Source organism: Diadema antillarum, unplaced genomic scaffold, assembly GCF_040938485.1.
Source record: "Diadema antillarum isolate AM-2024a unplaced genomic scaffold, OU_Dant_1.0 seq00002072_RagTag, whole genome shotgun sequence".
Lineage (NCBI taxonomy): Eukaryota > Metazoa > Echinodermata > Echinoidea > Diadematoida > Diadematidae > Diadema > Diadema antillarum.
Genome location: NW_027272719.1, coordinates 187,538 through 208,000, shown reverse-complemented (window position 1 = coordinate 208,000; position 20,463 = coordinate 187,538). Strand labels below are relative to the sequence as shown.

Sequence of the window (20,463 nt, the reverse complement as noted above, 5' to 3'; positions counted from 1 at the left end):
AACCTGCCAACTGGGTCACACAGAGCGCTTCACTGCATGCGCTTCTTTGCCCATTGTTTTTTGTGCGTCAGTGGTGTGGTTCGCGCGCTGTTGTTGTGGTGCGCCAAAGAGGTAAAAGACATCTTCGCAGAGGCCTCCCTGTTGTGATGTGCGCATTGCATGATGGGATATAAAAACTCGAGATTCTAAACCCGACCGTTCACACGTACAGGCAAGGGGCAAATTAGAGGGCTAATTTACGAACTAGCGCAAGATTTCTTGGGAATAGCATCACGATGCTGATCGCGCTCATTTTCGGGTTTTTTTGTGTCCACACGTGCGAAAAACTCGAGATACCAATCGCGATGCAAATCTCGAGATTTGTATCCCGCGAATTGGTGTACGTGTGAACCCCCTAGTAACTGTTGCATTAATGAATAGCATCTAAATCAATAATAAAAGATCTAACACTGACTTTGCACACATGAGTTCTGTGAGGTTCTCTTTTTTGTATTACAATAATTATTCCATATTAATCCACTGTATACATCGCTGAGTAATTTATCTAATGATACCATGGGAGCGCATGATCATTCATGTATCTCAAATTGCCACACCATGATTTTAACTCGACGAGACTTTCAATATTTATATTTTTCCAAGCAAGGGACCAATTCAGTTCTTACTGTGCTATTACAACAAGTATCTCTAGAGCGTTGAATATCATTAATGAGGTGATTCAACCTTTGAACGGGTCGGGTGAACAATAAATAGAAAGCCTTGTTATAATTTGCCTTAGGGTCGCTTTGAAAATATCGATATGACGCAGAGATAGGAATAACAGTATCAAAAGGTTATTTTATATAATGTAAGCATTAAAAGGTGTGATTTATTTCAAATATTCACAAATCATGTCAATTAGTCACGGATAGTAGATGTTCATGTCGTCAATAGGTGAATCTCGTCGACCATGCACTCCGTCTCTGAATATCTCGCTAAATCTTGGGTGCTGAGAAGGACATGCGCAAAAACCTGCGCGAACGATAGATTTTTTATTTGAGCTCATTAACAGCCGCGTTGCGGTCTGACTGTCAGCTGTGAATTCGAGCGTTAGTTTTGCGCATAGCAGGGAATTCGAACGTTACTTCAGTGTAAAAAATCAGCTGTGAATTCAGGCTTTACTTCAGCGCAGAAATGCACAGGGAATTCGAGCGTTAGTTCAGTGCGAAAAATCATTTGTGAATTCGAGCGTTGGTCAGTGTTGGTTTTGTGCAGAAATTCACAGGGAATTCGAGCGTTAGTTCAGGGCAGAAAATCACTGTGAATTCGAGCGTTAGTTTTGCGCAGAAATACATAGTGAATTCGAGCGTTTGCATAGTTCAGTCATGGTTAAGTGCAGAGTGTGAATTCAAGCGTTAGCTCAGCGCAGAAATACACAGAGAATTCGAGCGTTAGTTTTGCGCATGAATTCACAGTGAATTCGAGCGTTAGTTTTGCGCAGAAAATGCGAGTGAATTTCAGATGTCGGATTAATATATGGAGTGTAATGATACTTAAAAGATAGTGCGAAGCTTTGGGTAAACTCGTCATTCTTATAAAATGATTTAAGTTATTTTCTAGCGAATCGATGGAAATCAGTTTATTGTTTGGCAACGTATCTCAAATTCACTTCGTATATGTTGTCAATTAAGTGTAACCGGTCATTTCGATCAACGGGATTTGAAGTTTTTACCTATCAGTTCATTCTCTTTGCTTGTTATTTTCAACATTCTGTAAGCAATGACGTTTCTGCGCAAAACCAATGCTCGAATTCAGAGTGATTTTCTGCACAAAACCAACGCTCGAATTTACAACTAATTTTTCGCACTGAACTAACGCTCGAATTCCCTGTGTTTTGATGCGCAAAGCTAATACTCGAATTCACTGCTGAGTTTGTGCACAAACGCTCGAATTCCCGTCGTATTTCTGCACAAAACTAACGCTCGAATTCACATTGAATTTATGCACAAAACTAACGCTCGAAATTGAACGTTAACTAAAGATATCAAAAATTGGAACTATAGTGATATCACAAACTGGATTTTCTGATATCGCAAAATAAATTTCTTGATATTAAGAATGTGAACTCGTGATATCTCGAATTGACTTTGTGATATCCACAAATTTGATTTTGTGATATCCAAAAATACGTGCACATGATAAACCATTGGGTATTCGTGATATCACAAATTGAATTTGTGATATCAGACACTCGATTTTTATGATAGCAGAAAATGGAATTTGTGAGGTCAGAAAATATTTTTAGATAATAAAAAGGCTTGCCATACGGCCCCTACATTGAGGGCATTCTTGACAGGACGCTGCTTTTAAAGATCAAACGCGATTTACGGGAGAACGTCTTATTTTCTACATCAAATCAAGGTCAAACCGACACGCACTCAACTGGAAAATTCAACGTTAATGGACAGGTGACTGCGGGATTGACCATGTCCTGCTGATAACTTCCTTATTAATGGTCACAAAAAACATCAATTAGGCAGAGTGCAGGAGCAGCATAAATCATTGGAACAGTCGAAGAAGAAACTTGGATGTTGACAGCAGTTTGGGTTACTAATACTAGGTGGTTGCGTTTAACTTCCAATAATTGCAGAGCGAAGACTCCATCAAAAGGAATATATCTCATTGAAACAAGCTTCAGGTTCCTCATTTCATGAACATCCGGAGAGGATTTGGGTTTTCAGGGATTATACTGATGCTCTCCAAGTTACATCAATGAGGGGCTGATTTTTTAGCAGGTCGTACCGCACTGCATAAATTATGAGTGTGTCATACAAGCTGGAGTCCCTCCATCTTTAGTAAGGCACGTGATTATTGTTTTACGCTTACTCCTCTGGATGTGTTGCCATAGGTTTGATTGCATACTTTACCAAAAGCTACAAAGAGATTCAGGACTTGATATAAAGAGAGTGGTCTTTGCAAGTGCTGTGAACAAGGTATCGTAATCGATATGTCTTTTTACGACGTCGGCACTTTCACCGCGTGGGATTATGTCGTCCTCGCCATCATGTTGTCCATTTCGGCCGGTATCGGAATCTTCTACGGCTGTACCGGCTCACGGCAGTCGACGACCAAGGAATTCCTGCTGGCAGACGGCAATATGAGCATGTTTCCCGTGGCCATGTCGCTGGTCGCCAGTTTCATCTCCGCCATCACCGTCCTCGGGACACCGTCGGAGATGTACCTTTACGGCAGCATGTTCTGGCTCTTCGGCTTTGCGTACATAGGGGCAGGCCTTGTGTCCTCGCTCTTTCTTCCGGTGTTTATGGGAATCAACATCACCAGTGCTAATGAGGTAGGTTTCACTGCAAAAAGTCCGGTGCTAAATATGAAACACTGAACTGGTGTTAAATTTCCGGTGCTCATTTATGGTGCTAGTTAAAAACCTCCGGGTGTCATCATTTCAAAATATAAAATTATTTTTGGAATAGTTTCTTACTTACTCTTCTTCTTGTTGATTTTCAACTTCAACAACATGATCGAGAATTTTCCGATAAATTACTTGATTTAAAAAAAGAAGTGTGAACACATTTACACCACATTAACACCAGCAATATCAAATCAACACCATGCGGTATCATATTGAATGAACACCAGCGCAGTGTCAAAAATATCACAAGCTACAGTGTCAAATCAACATCACAAATTGCCGGGTGAACACTTTTCAGCACCATCACAAAATACTTTCTACACCTGTGGGTGTGGTCCTCTGATGACACTTGATAGGTGTTAGATTTGACACCCATGGTGTTAAATCTAACACCGGTGTTTTTGCATGCAGTGTTGTTGTAACATCTGTAGCTGAGACTTACCGAGTGTTAAACGGGTAAACATTTTCTGTATCATTAGTGAAAGCGTTTATTGTTGCTGGTCTCCTCTTCCCCCTCTCGTGAAGAACTTAACCCGTTCCTTTCTGGAACCCGGTGGACTCTGTAATATGTCAATGGGGATTTCATATATCAGTATGGAAAGGGTTAAATCGCAGGTATAAAGGACAAGCATGCAAAGGACGACTGGGAAATAGAAAACATAATGGAACATGCTATTTTGAAAAAAAAAATTGCTGACATTAACATCAACATGGCTACAAGGAAAGTCACAAAGATATTTCTTTTTCTACCTGGAAAACTGGCCATCAAATCTCTTGATATTTTTGTTGATATAAACAAGGCGCCGATATCATTGAGAAACAGATGGAAGGAGAACGCGATTGTCGATGTAAAGCGGAAATACATAAGATAGATTGTGACCACAGAGGGTAAATATGTAGTAATTTAAGGGTATTATTGCAAAAGAAGCCTAATAACAAAACGCATTCTTATATAGGTTTGAATTGACTACAAATATCAGACATTCTGACAAAAGACTTGCCGAGCAAATCTACGGTTATACAGCTGTAATGACAGTCTGTAAATATTCCATACCATTTAAGCAATTGGGGAGGGGGGGGGGGGGGGATCGGACGTAAGTATATATTATTCCGGAGCTCCTCAAATATAAATTGCGATCACAATACCACTTACTGCGTGGACTCTTGCGAGCAAAACTCAAAATGAACTGATCCGCCATTCCTTATGAGAAACTGACTGGCACTGTATGTCTTTCACGTCTTACTAAATACTGCAGGCCTATACCCTTTATGTAGAAAATGCTATGATTGACACCTGCAAATCAATTGGAGGATACGGAGCTTCCATATTATTCTCGTTTGACACAATCATGTCTGGGTAGGCAATTGCTCGGTAATAGTGTCCCTGTAAGACAAGGAATCTCTTGCAAAGCAATAGGCGTTAGTTGTAGGCGTTAAGAACAAATACATGGATTGTCGTTAACTTGGTCATCCTTTTGCCACCACCCCCTAATACTTACCTTCACCTATAGGGTTATTGCGTAATTATTAAAAGCAAGACAAGGAAAGGTCCATTTGCCACCCCTCTGCATATCCTGCCTTCTTGGTAGGACGCTGTCAAGATCGAACGCTAGAAAGGATTCAAAGGAACAATTAAGGGGGAACTTCTACATTAAACATTCAGTTTCAGTAAGTTTTATTTCTCCATTTGTACATAACAGAAAATAAATTTAACAATATAAAACATATTTTTCACAAATCATAACAATATAAACATGATTTAACATTACAATTATATTATCGTGTGATATAATACATGAATTTCATTACACAAGTCTGTAAGTGTACAGGTGGGGGAGACCGTTATCAATAAGCAGATCACTTGACTGGGACAACGGCCTCTGAACATATGCCTTGTAACATATCTTTTTTTTTTTAACTAAAGGAACGGAATACACACACGTAGAACAAATAACATTACGGTCAAGCCGAGACCCACTTGACTGGACGATTAGACGATGGACAGAAGATTGTAGCTTTGATAATATTGAATTGTGCAGACAACATCCCTATTAATGAACACAGATACATGAACACAGCCTCAACCATTGGGACAGCCAACACAAAGCCAGTGTTTGACAGATAGTTACAATGACTACTAGTTGAAGAACGAATACTTGCGTTTAACTTCCAATAACTCCAGGGCAAAAACTTCAAACCATCGAGTTTATTGTGATTGGCAAAGGTTTTTAGGATCCTCGTTTCATCTGTGAAATCCGGATATGATTTTAGCTGTCGGGAAAGATATTGATGCTCTCCAAATTACATCGACATCGCGGACAGGCTGATTTGTAGGAGGTCGTACCACAATGCATACGTGTTCGTGATAATCAAGTTTTACTTCACTCGTCGCTGGTTAGATAAGTGGACGATATTTTTTCTTTTGCCATTTCCTCGGGATGTGTGGCCAGATGCTTTATTGGATATTTTACCAAAAAGCAACCAAGTAGATTCAGTTCTTGATATATTAAACATACTGGTCTTTGCAATTCTGTGAACGAGGCATCATAGTCGATATGTCTTTTTACGACGTCGGAACTTTCGGCACATGGGACTACGTCGTCCTCGCCATCATGCTGTCCATTTCGGCCGGTATCGGAATCTTCTACGGCTGTACCGGCTCGCGGCAGTCGACGACCAAGGAATTCCTGCTGGCAGACGGCAACATGAACATGTTTCCCGTGGCCATGTCGCTGGTCGCCAGTTTCATCTCCGCCATCACCGTCCTCGGGACACCGTCAGAGGTATACATTTACGGTGGCATGTATTGGCTCTTCAGCTTTGGGTATATGGGGGCAGGCCTGGTATCATCGCTCTTTCTTCCAGTGTTTATGAGAATCAACGTCACCAGTGCTAATGAGGTAAGGAGGGTGTGCAACTACTTATTGGGCTCGTGATGCACGGCCACATTTATTGTTTCAAAAGCAGATGCAAACTCCTGAGAAGTGTACTTGTCACATTTATTAATGTCATCTTTAATAAATCTATTCTATTCAAATTTGTATTCTTTTAAACAAATAAAGATCAGGTGGGCCTAAGGGCCAAGAATACAAGGGACGACTGGGGAGTAGAAAGTGCTTGGTGGTGCAGGTTGATGGAAACATGTTTAAAATGATGCTTACATTGAACTCAACATGATTACGATGCAAATCTTCAAAGATATATTTATTTTTTCCTACATGGGACATTGGCCCTTAAACTCTTGACAATTTTTATTGATAAAGACAAGGCGTTGGTATATCAATGAGAAGCAGATGCGGCGGAACGCCGAACTCAGTCGTCGAAAAGTGAAAATACGTGAGATAGATTGACACAGCGTATGTGACCACAAGATGATAATAGTAACTTAAGAATATTATGGCAAAAGAAGCCTAAGAATAAAACACATTCATATTTAATGATATCATAGATTTCAGTTTACTTATTACAAATATCATACATTCTGACAAAGGATAGCTTGCCGAACAAATATAAGGTAGTATGTATAATAACAATTTGTAAATGTACAATATCATTCAAACAGTAGTTGGGGGGGGGGGGGGGGTTGGATATAAAGATACCAAAATCCGAGACTCCTTAAATATGAATTGCGATTACAATGCAACTTACAGCGCTGACTGTCGAGCAAAACTAAAAAAAAAAAATAAGACAAATCCGCCACGCCATACGAGATGTCTCCGATCCTCTGCTCGAAACTTACTTGTTGTACCCACCATTCGAACAAAGTCTTATGGGGAGAGGGTTTTTTCTTTTGCCGCACCTACTCTGTGGAATTCTCTACCAGACCCCCTGAGAAGTCAGATGCCAATAGACAATTTCAAACAAAAACTCAAAACTTATCTATACAAAGTAGCTTATGACTGTTAATTTGAAGTCATTTCTCATTAGTACTGGCAACTCTGATCTTTTATGTACATTTGAGAAATAGTAATTGTAGAGTAATGTATTGTGTTTGGTAAATAGTAATTTTTGTTGCTATATTCTGTATTATGGTATAATTTGTTTGTTTGTTTGTGAAGCGCATTGAAATTCTTTTCAAGTCTGAAATGCGCTATATAAGAATCTGTTATTATTATTATTATTATGCCTGATGAGAGACTGACATAAACAGTATGTCTTTCACATCTCACTAAATATACACTATGCAGAAAATCATATGATTGATACTTGGATACTTGCAAATAAATTGAAAGATACACTGTAAAAGCTTCACTATTGTTTTGAAAAAGCAACGTCATATGTTTGCGTAAGCAATATTGTTTGGTAATATAGTGTCCTTGCAAGATAAGAAATCAGTTGCAAAGAAATAGGCATTAGTAGGCGTTAGAGAACAAATACACGGACTGCCGTTAAGTTGGTCAACCTTTTTGCCACCCCCTTGCTTACATTCGCCTAGGGTTTGTTGTGTAATTACAAAGAGTAAGATAAGGAAAGGCATGTCAATTGGAATTCCACCCCTCTGCAATTTGTGCATTCTTCAGTTCAATTTCAATTCAAATAAGATTTTATTTCCAATAGCACATTTTTGTTGATACAAGTTCAAGGTGCGTGCCATATGAAACTAATGTTCGAAATAATAATAATTGTGTTATTGGAAAAGAGAGGCCCACGGCCTTGGTATCAGGAATCTGTCAAGATTGAACGCTAGCCAGGATTCAGGGGTACAGCCTCTCATTTGGCGATTAACGGGAAACTTCTGACACCTACATCAAACATCAAGGTCAAACCGAGACCCACTTGACTGGACGATTAGACGATGGACAGAAGATTGTAGCTTTGATAATGAAATTGTCGTGCAGATAATATCCCTATTAATGAACACAGATACATCAATAAAGCGCAACGCAGAAGCAGCCTCAACCATTGGGACAGTCAAAACAAAGCTCGGTGTTTGACAGGAGTTATAATGGCTACTAGCTGAAGAACGAACACTTGCTTTTAACTTCTAATAACTCCAAAGCAAAGACTCCAAGCCATTGAGTTTATTGTGATTGGCAAAGGTTTTTAGGTTCCTCGTTTCATCTGTGTATACTCGAATATGATTTTAGCTGTCGGGGAAAATACTGATGCTCTCCAAATTACATCGATAACGCGGACAGGCTGATTTTTAGAAGGTCGTGCAACAATGCATACGTGTTCCTGACAATTGAGTTTTCATTCATTTTTGGTGGTAATTGTCCTTTGCGTTTGCCACTGGATGTGTGGCCATATGCTTTGCCGAAAGCTACAAAGAGATTCTGGACTTGATATAAAGTGAGTGGTCTTTGCAATTGCTGTAAACGAGACATCATAGTCGATATGTCTGTTTACGACGTCGGAACTTTCGGCACGTGGGACTACGTCGTCCTCGCCATTATGCTGTCCATTTCGGCCGGTATCGGACTCTTCTACGGCTGTACCGGCTCACGGCAGTCGACGACCAAGGAATTCCTGCTGGCAGACGGCAACATGAACATGTTTCCCGTGGCCATGTCGCTGGTCGCCAGTTTCATCTCCGCCATCACCGTCCTCGGGACACCGTCGGAGGTATACTTTTACGGTGGCATGTATTGGCTCTTCAGCTTTGGGTATATGGGGGCAGGTCTGGTATCATCGCTCTTTCTCCCAGTGTTTATGAGAATCAACATCACCAGTGCTAATGAGGTAGGTTTGTTATGATATCTGCATGGTGATATTTGACCAGAATGACGATTTAACAATTTCAGCAAGACTGCTATTCGTGAGTCCCCCACCCCCCTAATAATTCAAAAAGTCAAACAAACTCATTTCTGTCGTTGTCATGGTAATTCATTCGTAAACTCTTGGTAAGAAATGTTGAGGATTTTTTTTTTGTCCGATTGTACTCGCGAAAATGCGACTTTTCAAGTGACTTTCTGTTCTATTAGGATCTCCAATACCGGAAACACTTACGTGGTTTTGTACTGCATATTTTCATTATATACTTAATTTACTATTCATCGTTAGTGTTCCATGAACTAGAGTACAAAAAAAAATATCTGTTTCAGTTCATTCCTCCGCTGTTCACACACAATTCTCTTTTTTCTGTACTGATACATCTGGTATCCTTTTTTTCCCCCACCGGCACAATTTGAGAAAAACAAAGTTCGACTTTTCTTACAGGGGCAATATTCTTTTTTTAACGTTTTTTTTATTTTGGGTAGAATTACTAAACTTAAACATCTATTTTCCTCTAATAAATAATATGCGGTAAAACTCGGAGCTGCTAATTTGATGATGATTACTGCCGCAAAAATTATCGGAGCCTTGATGAGTTAAAGCTGTGAATAATAGTACTAAGAGTATATCTTCGAAGATAGAAGATGAAGTCTGCCAATCAGTCTGTTCATGCTTGTCCTTCTGAGAGCATAAGAACAGGGTTCAAGCGATTTGTATAGTTTTGCTGTCGAAGGAAGGAAAATGGGGATAAAAGCAAATTCTTCCCCCAATCACACATACAAGTATCGCCTTGGATTTGTAAGGTACCTAAATAAGCACGAAACACAGTTTGTGTGCATTTAGCACAACTAAAGATGTGAAGGGCATATTGCCCTCAATGCAGTAATTCCTAGTCACTAGACTGATTATAAAGATCAATATTTCGGGGTAGCGCAAACCAATACTAATCCGGGAATTAATCTTGCGGTGCAATAATGTTTGCGGTACACTTCAGTCAACACCTCGACAGTTTATTGTTTCTCTAGCTATAATCATGAAGTGTTGCGGTTTGCAGTCTAATGTGACATTATTCTTTCAAAGTGTTTCAGATCCCTATAACTGAGAAAACTAAGCAAAAATTACGCCAAAGCAGCATCAAAATCAATCGCGTATGTGATTCGTATGGTTTTCAAAGGTTCTTGATGTACCTGCATGATACATTCTTTCCTGCATAATACAGTCTTTCCTACAATGAAGATGATAAAACAACAACACGGTGTTATTATCGCTTTAGACTTAGATCATCAGTCTGTTTCAATACGGAGAGTGCTGATTCTACTTTTGTAATAATCCAATACATCTTGAGACCATAACTATAGAATGATAACTATGGACTTATTCCTCACATATCATGCAATAAACAAAACGTCACTGGGCCGACAAGACCTCGTATCTACAAAATTTCAAATGTTCAGGAGAGCCAAAAAACATGGCGGCCAAAGCACTATAGCGAATGGGATAGCCTTTCCTTTGACATGCCGTGGTGGCTTCATTTTTGGAGTAAGACAGTTGGGATTTGGTCATGACATCACTTAACCCATTATTTAAAGAGTTTGTTTGCAAAAACCGATAAGTCCATATTTGCCAAATGGAGATATTTGCGATTAAAGGTCAAGAAAAATAAAGAGAATAATAAGAGAATTTTTGCTTCTTTTGGCCATAACTTCAAAAATGTACCTTTATATGTAGTGACCAATATATCATTTAAAAGGTATTATTTTGTACGCTGTACTTTATTACAGAGACCGTACTTCAAAATCTTCAAAAATGGACTTATCAGTTGTTGCAAACAAACTCTTCATTTGAAAATTAATCCAAAAAAGTTATTTTCACCAAAATTTCAGATACAAGGTCTTGTCACCCCAGCAACGAAAAATGACTTAATCGTTAATGATACGAGGTCTGGTTACGTCAGTGTGGAACTGTAATAAAATCACAAGTCAAGAAAACTCTCATTGATCGCTAACGACGATCAATGAGAGTTTTGTGAGCGGTGAGTTGGCTCAGTCGGTAACGCGTCTGCCTCACGATCACGCGGCCTGGGTTCGAACCCGAGTCTGGACTGAGCAATGTTGTGTGTAAACATACCGTCCCCTCTAGCAAGAGGCAAAACACTCTGTCCCTCGGATAGGACATAAAATGGAGGTCCCGTGTATGAGAGAGCAGTGCCGTTAATATACGGCACTGTGAGAGTGTCACAGCTCATGCACGTAAAAGATCCCGCTTCATTCATTCATCGCAAAGAGAAGGGTGTCTAACCCGGTGAAGTGGTCCCACCCCACATCCAACTGGACCCCATGGAAGACCAGCTTAGTGTAGCTGAATATGGGCTATCCAGCCATCTTCACGGATGGAAAATGAACAACAACAACAACAACAACAACAACAACAACAACAACAACAACAACAACTCCTTATAACGATCTGCAAGACACAGAAAGATGCCACTGTAGATATCACGTGACCAATTTTCTCACTATTTATCATTCTCGAAAGACCATTCTCTTGACACGTGAACATCCATTTCTCACGCACTAGAATAATAATTGCTTTATCAAACGTGACATACCTCACGTCTGTCTTCATCTCTGGTATACTTTTTTGTTTTTTATTAAAGGACACATAATCCTGACTTATGGCTAAAAAAGTATTGTAGATTTACACGGGCGCGCGCGCACAAACACACACACACACATTTTTATATGCCTATCATATACATACATGTGCATTTACGTGAGGATGGGTGTGTGTGCATGTAGAGGTGTGTGTGTGCTTACTATCGTTATTATCCATGCTTCGTATAAAATACTGTAAATATAAAAAACGTTTTGAACATGCAATGATAACATTCATTACACTATTTTAATTTTGGTTGAGGCTGCTTTGCAGCCAGAGAGAGAGAAAGAGAGCTTGAAAGTTTGACTTTTTTCTTGACGTTTTGGCAAAAAAATTATAAATAACCTCAGAATGAAGGCTTTAAAGATGTTTTTAAAATGCAAGTCAATGTTGGACCTTTTTTGAGATTTGCCCTTTTCTTTTCTAGTAGATTAACGAATGTAGATTTTTAGAATTTGAAGATACAACAAATAGAATCATCGACAAAGGGAACATAATGCACTTTTAGCACCTATTGTTCTCCTTCTTGTTAGAGTATATCTGGACTGAAAGTTAAACTATTTCGATCTTGTCGGGGACATGAAGGGGAAATATGGGCGGGTTTATAGGGCTGTGCTACAAAAGGATGAAGCTAAGAAGCAAACATACACCCTCCATGCAAACACATCAAATATGAACGCATCGAGCATAAAAGATAATGTTTGGCACGCCAGTACCATATAACTCAATGTCATTCATTTTGTTCAGGGTAGATCGCATGATCCGAGAACATCCAAAGTAGAATCCGGGTATGAAAATAATTGATTGAAAATTTCGAATAGTTAGGGTGAAGTTTGGTCTCAGAAGTTTCATGTCTAGTTCTGGAATGTGTTGTTATACTGACAATCCCCATAAAATGGAAATAGTATAGACAACAACAATTATGTTGAATACGTCCAAAGAAGTCCGTAATGGATTTTCCACTCACTTTTTAATATTAGGTATTCCGTGATGGGCCTACTAGTGTGTGTGTGTGCGCGCGCGCGCGCGTGTGTGTGTGTGTGTGTTAAAGGAACATAATAACATGATGTTTTGTGATACGTTTCGAGTAATAGGGACTCTTCATGCTCCTACTCTTACAATAATTTTCGAGAAAGTAAAATGAAAGCTATATTCATAAACACACAACCATGTATTTTTTATGCAGCCTATATGCATTTTTCTTTTTTTAGAGAAGAAATATCTGAAAATCAGACACATTTCGATGAGAATACTTCGGAGTGATACCTGATAATGCGGCTTGGTCAATTTCAGATTTTGATCAGCATAAAAAACCTGACATCTTTTCGTAATATCTGTATTGGTGAGGCTTCATAATTACTTTGCGACCAATGGACCGGACTATAAATATAACCACCTATCCAAAGAAGTGTCGTTTTATGACGCTTCTTTGGACTAAAGCATTAGACTTTGAAATTTGTTAAGATTTTTAAATGGTATCTTTAAAACTGATATTTGGTAACAACGGAAAAATTGAGTACGGTGTCAACAAATGTTACGAGGAGTTTGTTATCATTTTGCCATAAAAAGCCCCTTGACACGCGTCCAAAACAAATCTGTTAGATCCCGTCAAATACTGTTTAAATGACAATTTGCTCTTCCATAAAACACGAACCGCTCCTCTGAGGTTTTATCGAATGCTATTTCGACAATATTTCCAAATTCTGTGTAAGTTTTATTACATGTTAGCTTTTGACATTACAACTGAGTTATTTGTGGACCATGGTTGTATCTAAAAAGAAAAGTAACAGGACCAGATAACTCAATTTTACAGCCAGCATTTGTAGAAGTCGGTCGAGGCTTGAAACATGGAGCTCATTCAGTACACTTTCCAATGGCCGGATTACATAATTCTTGCCGCTATGCTGTCAGTATCGGCCGGAATCGGGCTGTTCTTCGCCTGCTCCGGCGGCCGCCAGTCCACCATGGAAGAATTCCTAATGGCCGATCGCAGCATGAATCCCGTAACGGTCAGCATGTCACTGCTGGCTAGCTTCATATCTGCCGTAACTGTCCTCGGTACGCCGGCAGAAGCCTACATCTACGGTAGCATGTATTGGCTCTTCGGACTTGCTTACATTATGGTTGGCCTGGTGACAGCCTTCTTTTTCATCCCCATTTTCTATCACGTTGGCGCCAAAAGCGCAAACGAGGTGAGTGCATTTATCTAATAGCCATTGAAGTTAACCTTTAAGGAAAATTAATGTCATGAAAGGGAAACAAAATATGTCTTGGCACTTACATTACCCCTTTTTTAGTAAAGAAATTGCAACCAAAGAAAATAGACATAAATCTTGCCTTCATCTTTATACAACTTAAACAATGTAGGCACCATTTTTTAAAAGTATCAAACATGACCCTTTTGGGAAGATGTGAGACGCATGCAATAGAGAAATCACTTACTTTCTGTTTTCGGGATCAGATGGGTCCTGTATTAAACAATGAGATGTATAATGCATAATATTTGTCTTTGTGTGTATACGGATTCATCTCTTGAATCTTGTTCATGATCTCGTGTTATGTCTCTCATCTTTCATTCAGTTCTTGGAACACTTCAATAGTGTGAATTGACGGACAAAATTTAAGGCTTACAAGTAGCTCCCTTTTAAGCATGACTTGGTAAATGAAATATCTTTTATCCCGACTCTGTAGAGAGAGCAGCATCTGTATGTACAGTTTAACCTAATTCTGATTGGATATTTCCCTTGAAAGACTACCGATTGTTAAACAAACCCCGTTTAATCACCTATTATAATTATATAACAATTATATAACACCTATCAACTGGGTAAGGTATATCTGTGTCCAAACGTTTGAGAAAAAAAAATGAAAATTTGTGAAATGTTGAGTAGTAAACATATTTAGAGCAGTTCAAGAACTCTAGATCACACTGAGTTGCAAATTCTTCTGACTGCCTAAAGTTTTATAGTCCATAACTTGTTTGTGTGTCTGATCCCCCTCCAAATATTCACTGATCTACCTATTTGATTTTCAAAGCAACATAACATCAGCATAAAAGTTAAACTAACAATGAGTAAGGTAATACAGTGGACTCCGTTATAACGAAGTCCCTGTGACCGGCAGTTTTATTTCGTTATAATAAATTACAGGAATTTCGTTATAACCGAACAAATAAACAATGAAAAACACAAAACGGATAATGTTGCAGCCTGAATTTTTACTTCGTTGTAACCAGAATTTCGTTATAACCGTGTTCGTTATAACGGGAGTGCACTGTTACCCTAAGTAAAAGTGCAATTTACAGAGATATGATAGAGAATATCGCCGAAGAAGGGGCATGTTGACCACTATGCTCAAAACGGCTATAAGACCTATGATATCACAATATGGATGTGGAACGGCATTTTGAATGAAAATGATATTGAAATGTATACATTTGAACATTGCATTGATTATCGCAAATTAAGTTTAATTAGACGTAGTCGCTTAAACTGCTGCCGCTTCTCATTGAGTAACCGGTTGATCACTATTTGTTGACATCGTTTGTCGGGCAGTAGGCCGACTTAAATGATACCCATGTATTGACATGATCAAGAAGCACGGAAAACAATTACTATCATAAAAGGGTGTAATCCTTGGTCAAACTGTGTGATTTGGGGTGTGCAAATAGACAAATTATGTGTTAGCTCTTGTATATCGGTGCTGTAATTGCTTGAAGAATTATCAGTGTCTTATATACTGCAGTTGTTTACAGAGGGATGCCGCTTGGATACACTTGAACTAGCATAATGAACATACAAGAGCCTGCTATCGCTCAAAAACAAAAAATGGCTTGCGCCAATTACAAAAGCAAAATGATAATTATAAACATGACAAAATTTCCTCATTTCCTCGTCGCTTTAAACAGTGTTGTATGCGTATTAAACCAATTTGACCGAATTGAATTTCCTTCCATATCTAGATGAATAAGTCTATTTTGAGGTGTATAGTAGGAATACGCCGTATTGGATTAAACATTATGACATGATATATATTATGCAAGTGTATTCACAACTTGATTATGTAGAAATACAAATTCATCAACCCCTTGCGTGTTGTACAAATGTCAATAGGTCTTTAGTCTTTATCAAAGAGAAAATTTAGGAAAACGTTCAACCCTTTTCCACAAGCTTTGCAACATTTTTTTTTACTACAGAAGTTATTATGTCATTGGGAACCATGCCCTATCTTGTTTTGTGTATTTTCTTTTTGCTATATTTATCTTAATCTGCCAAGTACTTGAAGTTAAATGTCCTCCCACTTCTCCTGCGAATGATTGGAAACAAATGTTGATTTCTGTTTACTGCCCAGGCGCTCTGTGATCATCACTTGTTCAAGGTATTGACAAAGGGCTTGCTGCATCGAGTGCTTCGGTAATTAAGCTGATAAGAAATATGTCGATTAGCAAGGATATTAAAACATATGACGTCGTTTTGACTTCAACGCAGAATCGAGGTCAATAAAGTTTTACAAATATATCACAGCCTCGTTCTGTAACATGTCCTTCTAAAATATGTTTCGTCAGATTAACAAAGACAGACTAACATGAAAGATTTCAAATGCTCTACTTGGGTTAAGCGTTTAAGATAAGAAAAATATTACTTGAAATATTTTTTTTAAAGGATAATGAGATACTTAGTGCTTGAGTTTTCTCTATATATCACATGATTATGATGTTATATCAAACTAAATAACAGTGGCCTATTCGATGAATTTATTGAAATGGACCCATTTTTATTCATAAATGTTCATTTGTTGTGAAACCCAACTAAGATCGTTACACTTCAAGTGAATGTCTTTAATAGGGTTTCGTAAGATTAACATGTATATTTCGAAGTTCAAGAGTTCTTATCAGTATTTAATGTTTGGAAATGACTCGGTACACCCTTAACTGATAAACATGGCTTCCCTGAAGAGAGAGGGAGAGAGGGAGAGCGAGAAAGAAAGAAAGAAAGAAAGAAAGAGAGAGGGAGAGAGAGAGGGGGAGGGAGAGAGAGAGAGAAAAAGATGTTATTCATATTAGTCTTATTGCTGATCCCGAAAATCGATGAGTGACTGAAACAATTATAGAAAGATTTCTGTATCAGTGACATTTAAATAGCAGTATAAAATAAGAGAACAAATCAGATTTGAAAAAAAAAAAGCACACCTTATAACTGGGCTTTGGGTAAACAGAATTATGTGAATGGTGTTAAGCATTGCGTCTAATAGGAGTAGACCCATCGTAGTAGTGGGTAAAACGTCTAGAAGCCAGGTCTAGTTAAGTGGCTTGAACGTCATCATAACCCAAAACATTTACAGAAGCGAGACTTGGTATCATTACACTTTGTGAAGACGTCTTTACTTCTGCTGTTTTGCTTCGTTTATGAGTTTGGAATAGTTTCCTGTATCAGTGTTACTGACGCCTCTCCTGCTGAGGCGAAAGTGTTATCTGCAAACATGGATTCATCTATTGATACAACTACAAGCGACTGACATGTGCTAGATTGCTTTTTCTCCGACACCGGAAGAACATTGAAGCTCTGCCAAGCATCTTTGACGATTGTGCCGTGCCAGACATGCCAGACATGCCATGATGTTGTTTATGTTTTAACGCAGAGGTGAAGAGCACATTCGCTAATATTACCCCCACTTGGGCCACTTAGTCTACTTTTACTGGATGTGACATCTCCATATAAAGAGACCAGGCCCCCTGGAATGATGTTCAGCTAATGGCGGTTAACCAATCATAATCGTGGGCCGAAATTGGACTGGAGGACTGTCAGTACTAGAGCATATACTCTCAAATGTTATCGATGAGAAAGAGTCAATGCATGCAGATATAGCCGCAAGTGCCTTCTGCGACTCCTCAATGTTCGTCGTAAGGAATTCAACAATCACCCACCTCGCGAAAGAGTGATTTTGAGAAGAGTAATGTTGAGAAGGGTGGATCAATGATCGTATTTTGACAGTATATGTAAATATTCGCTGAGAGAAACTAAAATCCAAGGGAAAGGAAACGAAGTGACGTGCGAGAGACTTCATACTGACGACGAATTCGGCCCAGTCTTGGATCGAAGTGGTATCGATAAAACGAACACGATGACGTACTACAATGTGGGGACGTTTGAGCCCGCGGACTACGCCGTGTTCAGCGTCTGTCTCGGCATCTCCGCCGGCATCGGCGTCTACTATGGCTGCACCGGCGGGAAGCAGAGCACGACGAAAGAGTTCCTCCTCGCTGATCGAAACATGCACCCGATTCCCGTCAGCCTTTCTCTCGTCGCCAGTTTCATCTCCGCCGTCACCGTTCTGGGAACGCCCGCCGAGAACTACATCTATGGCTGCATGTTCTGGCTCTTCGCCTTCGCCTACATCCTCAGCGGCCTGGCTGTCAGTCGGTTCTTTCTGCCTCTGTTTTTAAGCCTCAATATCACGAGTGCAAACGAGGTAACAAAGTCACGAATGATTTTGCACTGACATGCCGGGTAGTAAGATTCAAATTTGAATACCTAAAGACGACTTTCCCCATAAATCGTGATACCTATCATGAAAATATAAGACGTGCACGCAATTAACATATCCGATAGTTTGTATTCACTAGCTTTTTCCCACTTTTTCTGCACACTACTCCATGGTTACTTTAATTGTATTTTTTACTAAAGTTAAATAAAGCCTGGCCATTCGTGCATCCCCCCCCCCCCCCCACACACATACACACTGGTACCATTTCGCCCCTTTTTGCGAGTAGGTCGTTTAGAATAGTTTTCAGTCGTTCTGTCAAAAAAGGACTGACATCTCGTCAAACATCAATACATTATGTTTGTGTGTTTGTGTGTCTGTGTGTGTGTGTGTGACGGCCTTTGCAACGTGGAACATGTCATGTTTGTGAAAATGCAACAATTCACTTTATTTTGCTTCTATATGATTTATTAATATTGTTTGAACATTTGACATCCTCAGCAAATACTATTCAACCAAAATCTGTGTTATTGTATTTTATTTTGAACATTGTATTCCTCAAGAAGTTCTTGAAAGAAATTGTCGGAGAAATAAATGTAAATTGGTTTGAATATGAATTGAATTGAATTGAATTATGATGTATGTTGACTATATTGCATAAGAAGTGCAAACAATTAAGGGTACAAGTGGGCCATGGTCCACACTCAGTGTATACGTCTGACCGGTTATTTCCCGATGCTGACTGCGTGGTTTTTGATTCTGTCCGTCCAAAGAAGCCTTTCTTTCGGACCTCCAGTTTAGTAAGGGGTGTCAAAAGCGGTGATTTGGCTTAGTCGGTAGCGCGTCTGCCTCCAGAACCGAAGGACCCGAGTTTATAATATATAATAATAATAATAAATAATAATAATAATAATAATAACAATGATGATAATAGTAATAATAATAATAATAACAATAATAATGGATAACAACAACAATAATAATGATAATAATATAAATAATGATAATAATGGTAATGATAATAAAAAAAAATAATAATAATATGTTTTGTTTATTCAGGGTAGCCTCTTCGGTCCTGCCACTGCTTTAAAAATGGGCCCTGCCATTATTATTACCCCAGCGTTGCCAGGTACCCATTCGTACACCTGGGTCGAGAGGGACGTGGTGGGTAAAATCATCTTGTCCAAAGACGTAAGCACTGGGCGGGAATCGAACTCGGGTTCTCCGATTGGGAGTCGAGAGTCTTATCTATATGCCACAGTTTGAATCAGTTCCCGAGTCTATAACTGAGCAACATTGCATGTAACTATACCGTTCCCTGTATAGTAGATACAAAGCATTCTGTCCTGTGAAATATACATAGTCGAGGGGGAAAATCTTCTGATGGTAGTTTAAGTTTGCTTCAACGAAAAACAGCAAACTTTGGTAATTTTGACATTGATAATACATGTTGAACCCGGTGAAATATTTTCTCCCTTGAAGCTTGAAGCTTGAAGTTTTTCCCTGAATCTTATGCACGGTCCTAACGCTGTATGATGAAAAAAAAATGTTCCTGTCAACTTCATAACCTGGATGAAATAGGCCTAAATTCTATTCACGTTGGAACACAAAAATACATGTTGCAATGCTACTCTGTCAAACTATTGTAGAGGAGAGTATATAATAGACCTCTCCTTGTATTATATTATGCTTATGCTTGTTTTGGCACTTAGATGCAAATCTGGTGCGGAAGAACTCATTCTACAAAAGGGTCTTGCTTAATTATGTCATGTATAATATCTAATGGTACCAACGGCAGTCTATCAAAGAAGTTCTTTCTAGAACCCGTAACCCATGTTACATGAAATCACCCATACAGTCCCCTGAGTCTGCGCTCCCTTGTAAACTTTTCACATAAAATATCAATCAGGTGTCAGTAAGTTGACCTTGATAGCCAAGATGAGATCATCGCGTGGATCAAAAAGTCCAAGGGTCAATCTTCTCCTTGGTGCCAGAAGCGCGAGTATACCAATACACCTCACTGGTAACTCAACAACGTAACTATACAACATGGGTTCATCACAGTGTGCTTAGTAAATGATTAAATGCCATTCCATGTGCTTGAAAGTAAAGTGAATATATCATAGATACATAGTACCCGATATTTAGATATTTGATTCAAAGATTTCTTTAAAAAAAGAACCTGTAGACCTATTACCGGAAAAGAT

The 20,463-nt window shown here is 39.0% G+C and overlaps 1 protein-coding gene across 1 annotated transcript in view; it reads left to right on the top strand.

The window, feature by feature from the left end:
* Positions 1-2,986: 2,986 nt before the first annotated feature.
* LOC139713819 (sodium-coupled monocarboxylate transporter 1-like) overlaps positions 2,987-20,463 on the top strand; it is a 52,794-nt gene continuing 35,317 nt past the window's right edge. Inside the window, exon 1 of the mRNA XM_071625524.1 lies at positions 2,987-3,331. Within this exon, the coding sequence (XP_071481625.1) occupies positions 2,987-3,331 (345 nt within the window). The remainder of the gene's footprint in view (positions 3,332-20,463) is intronic.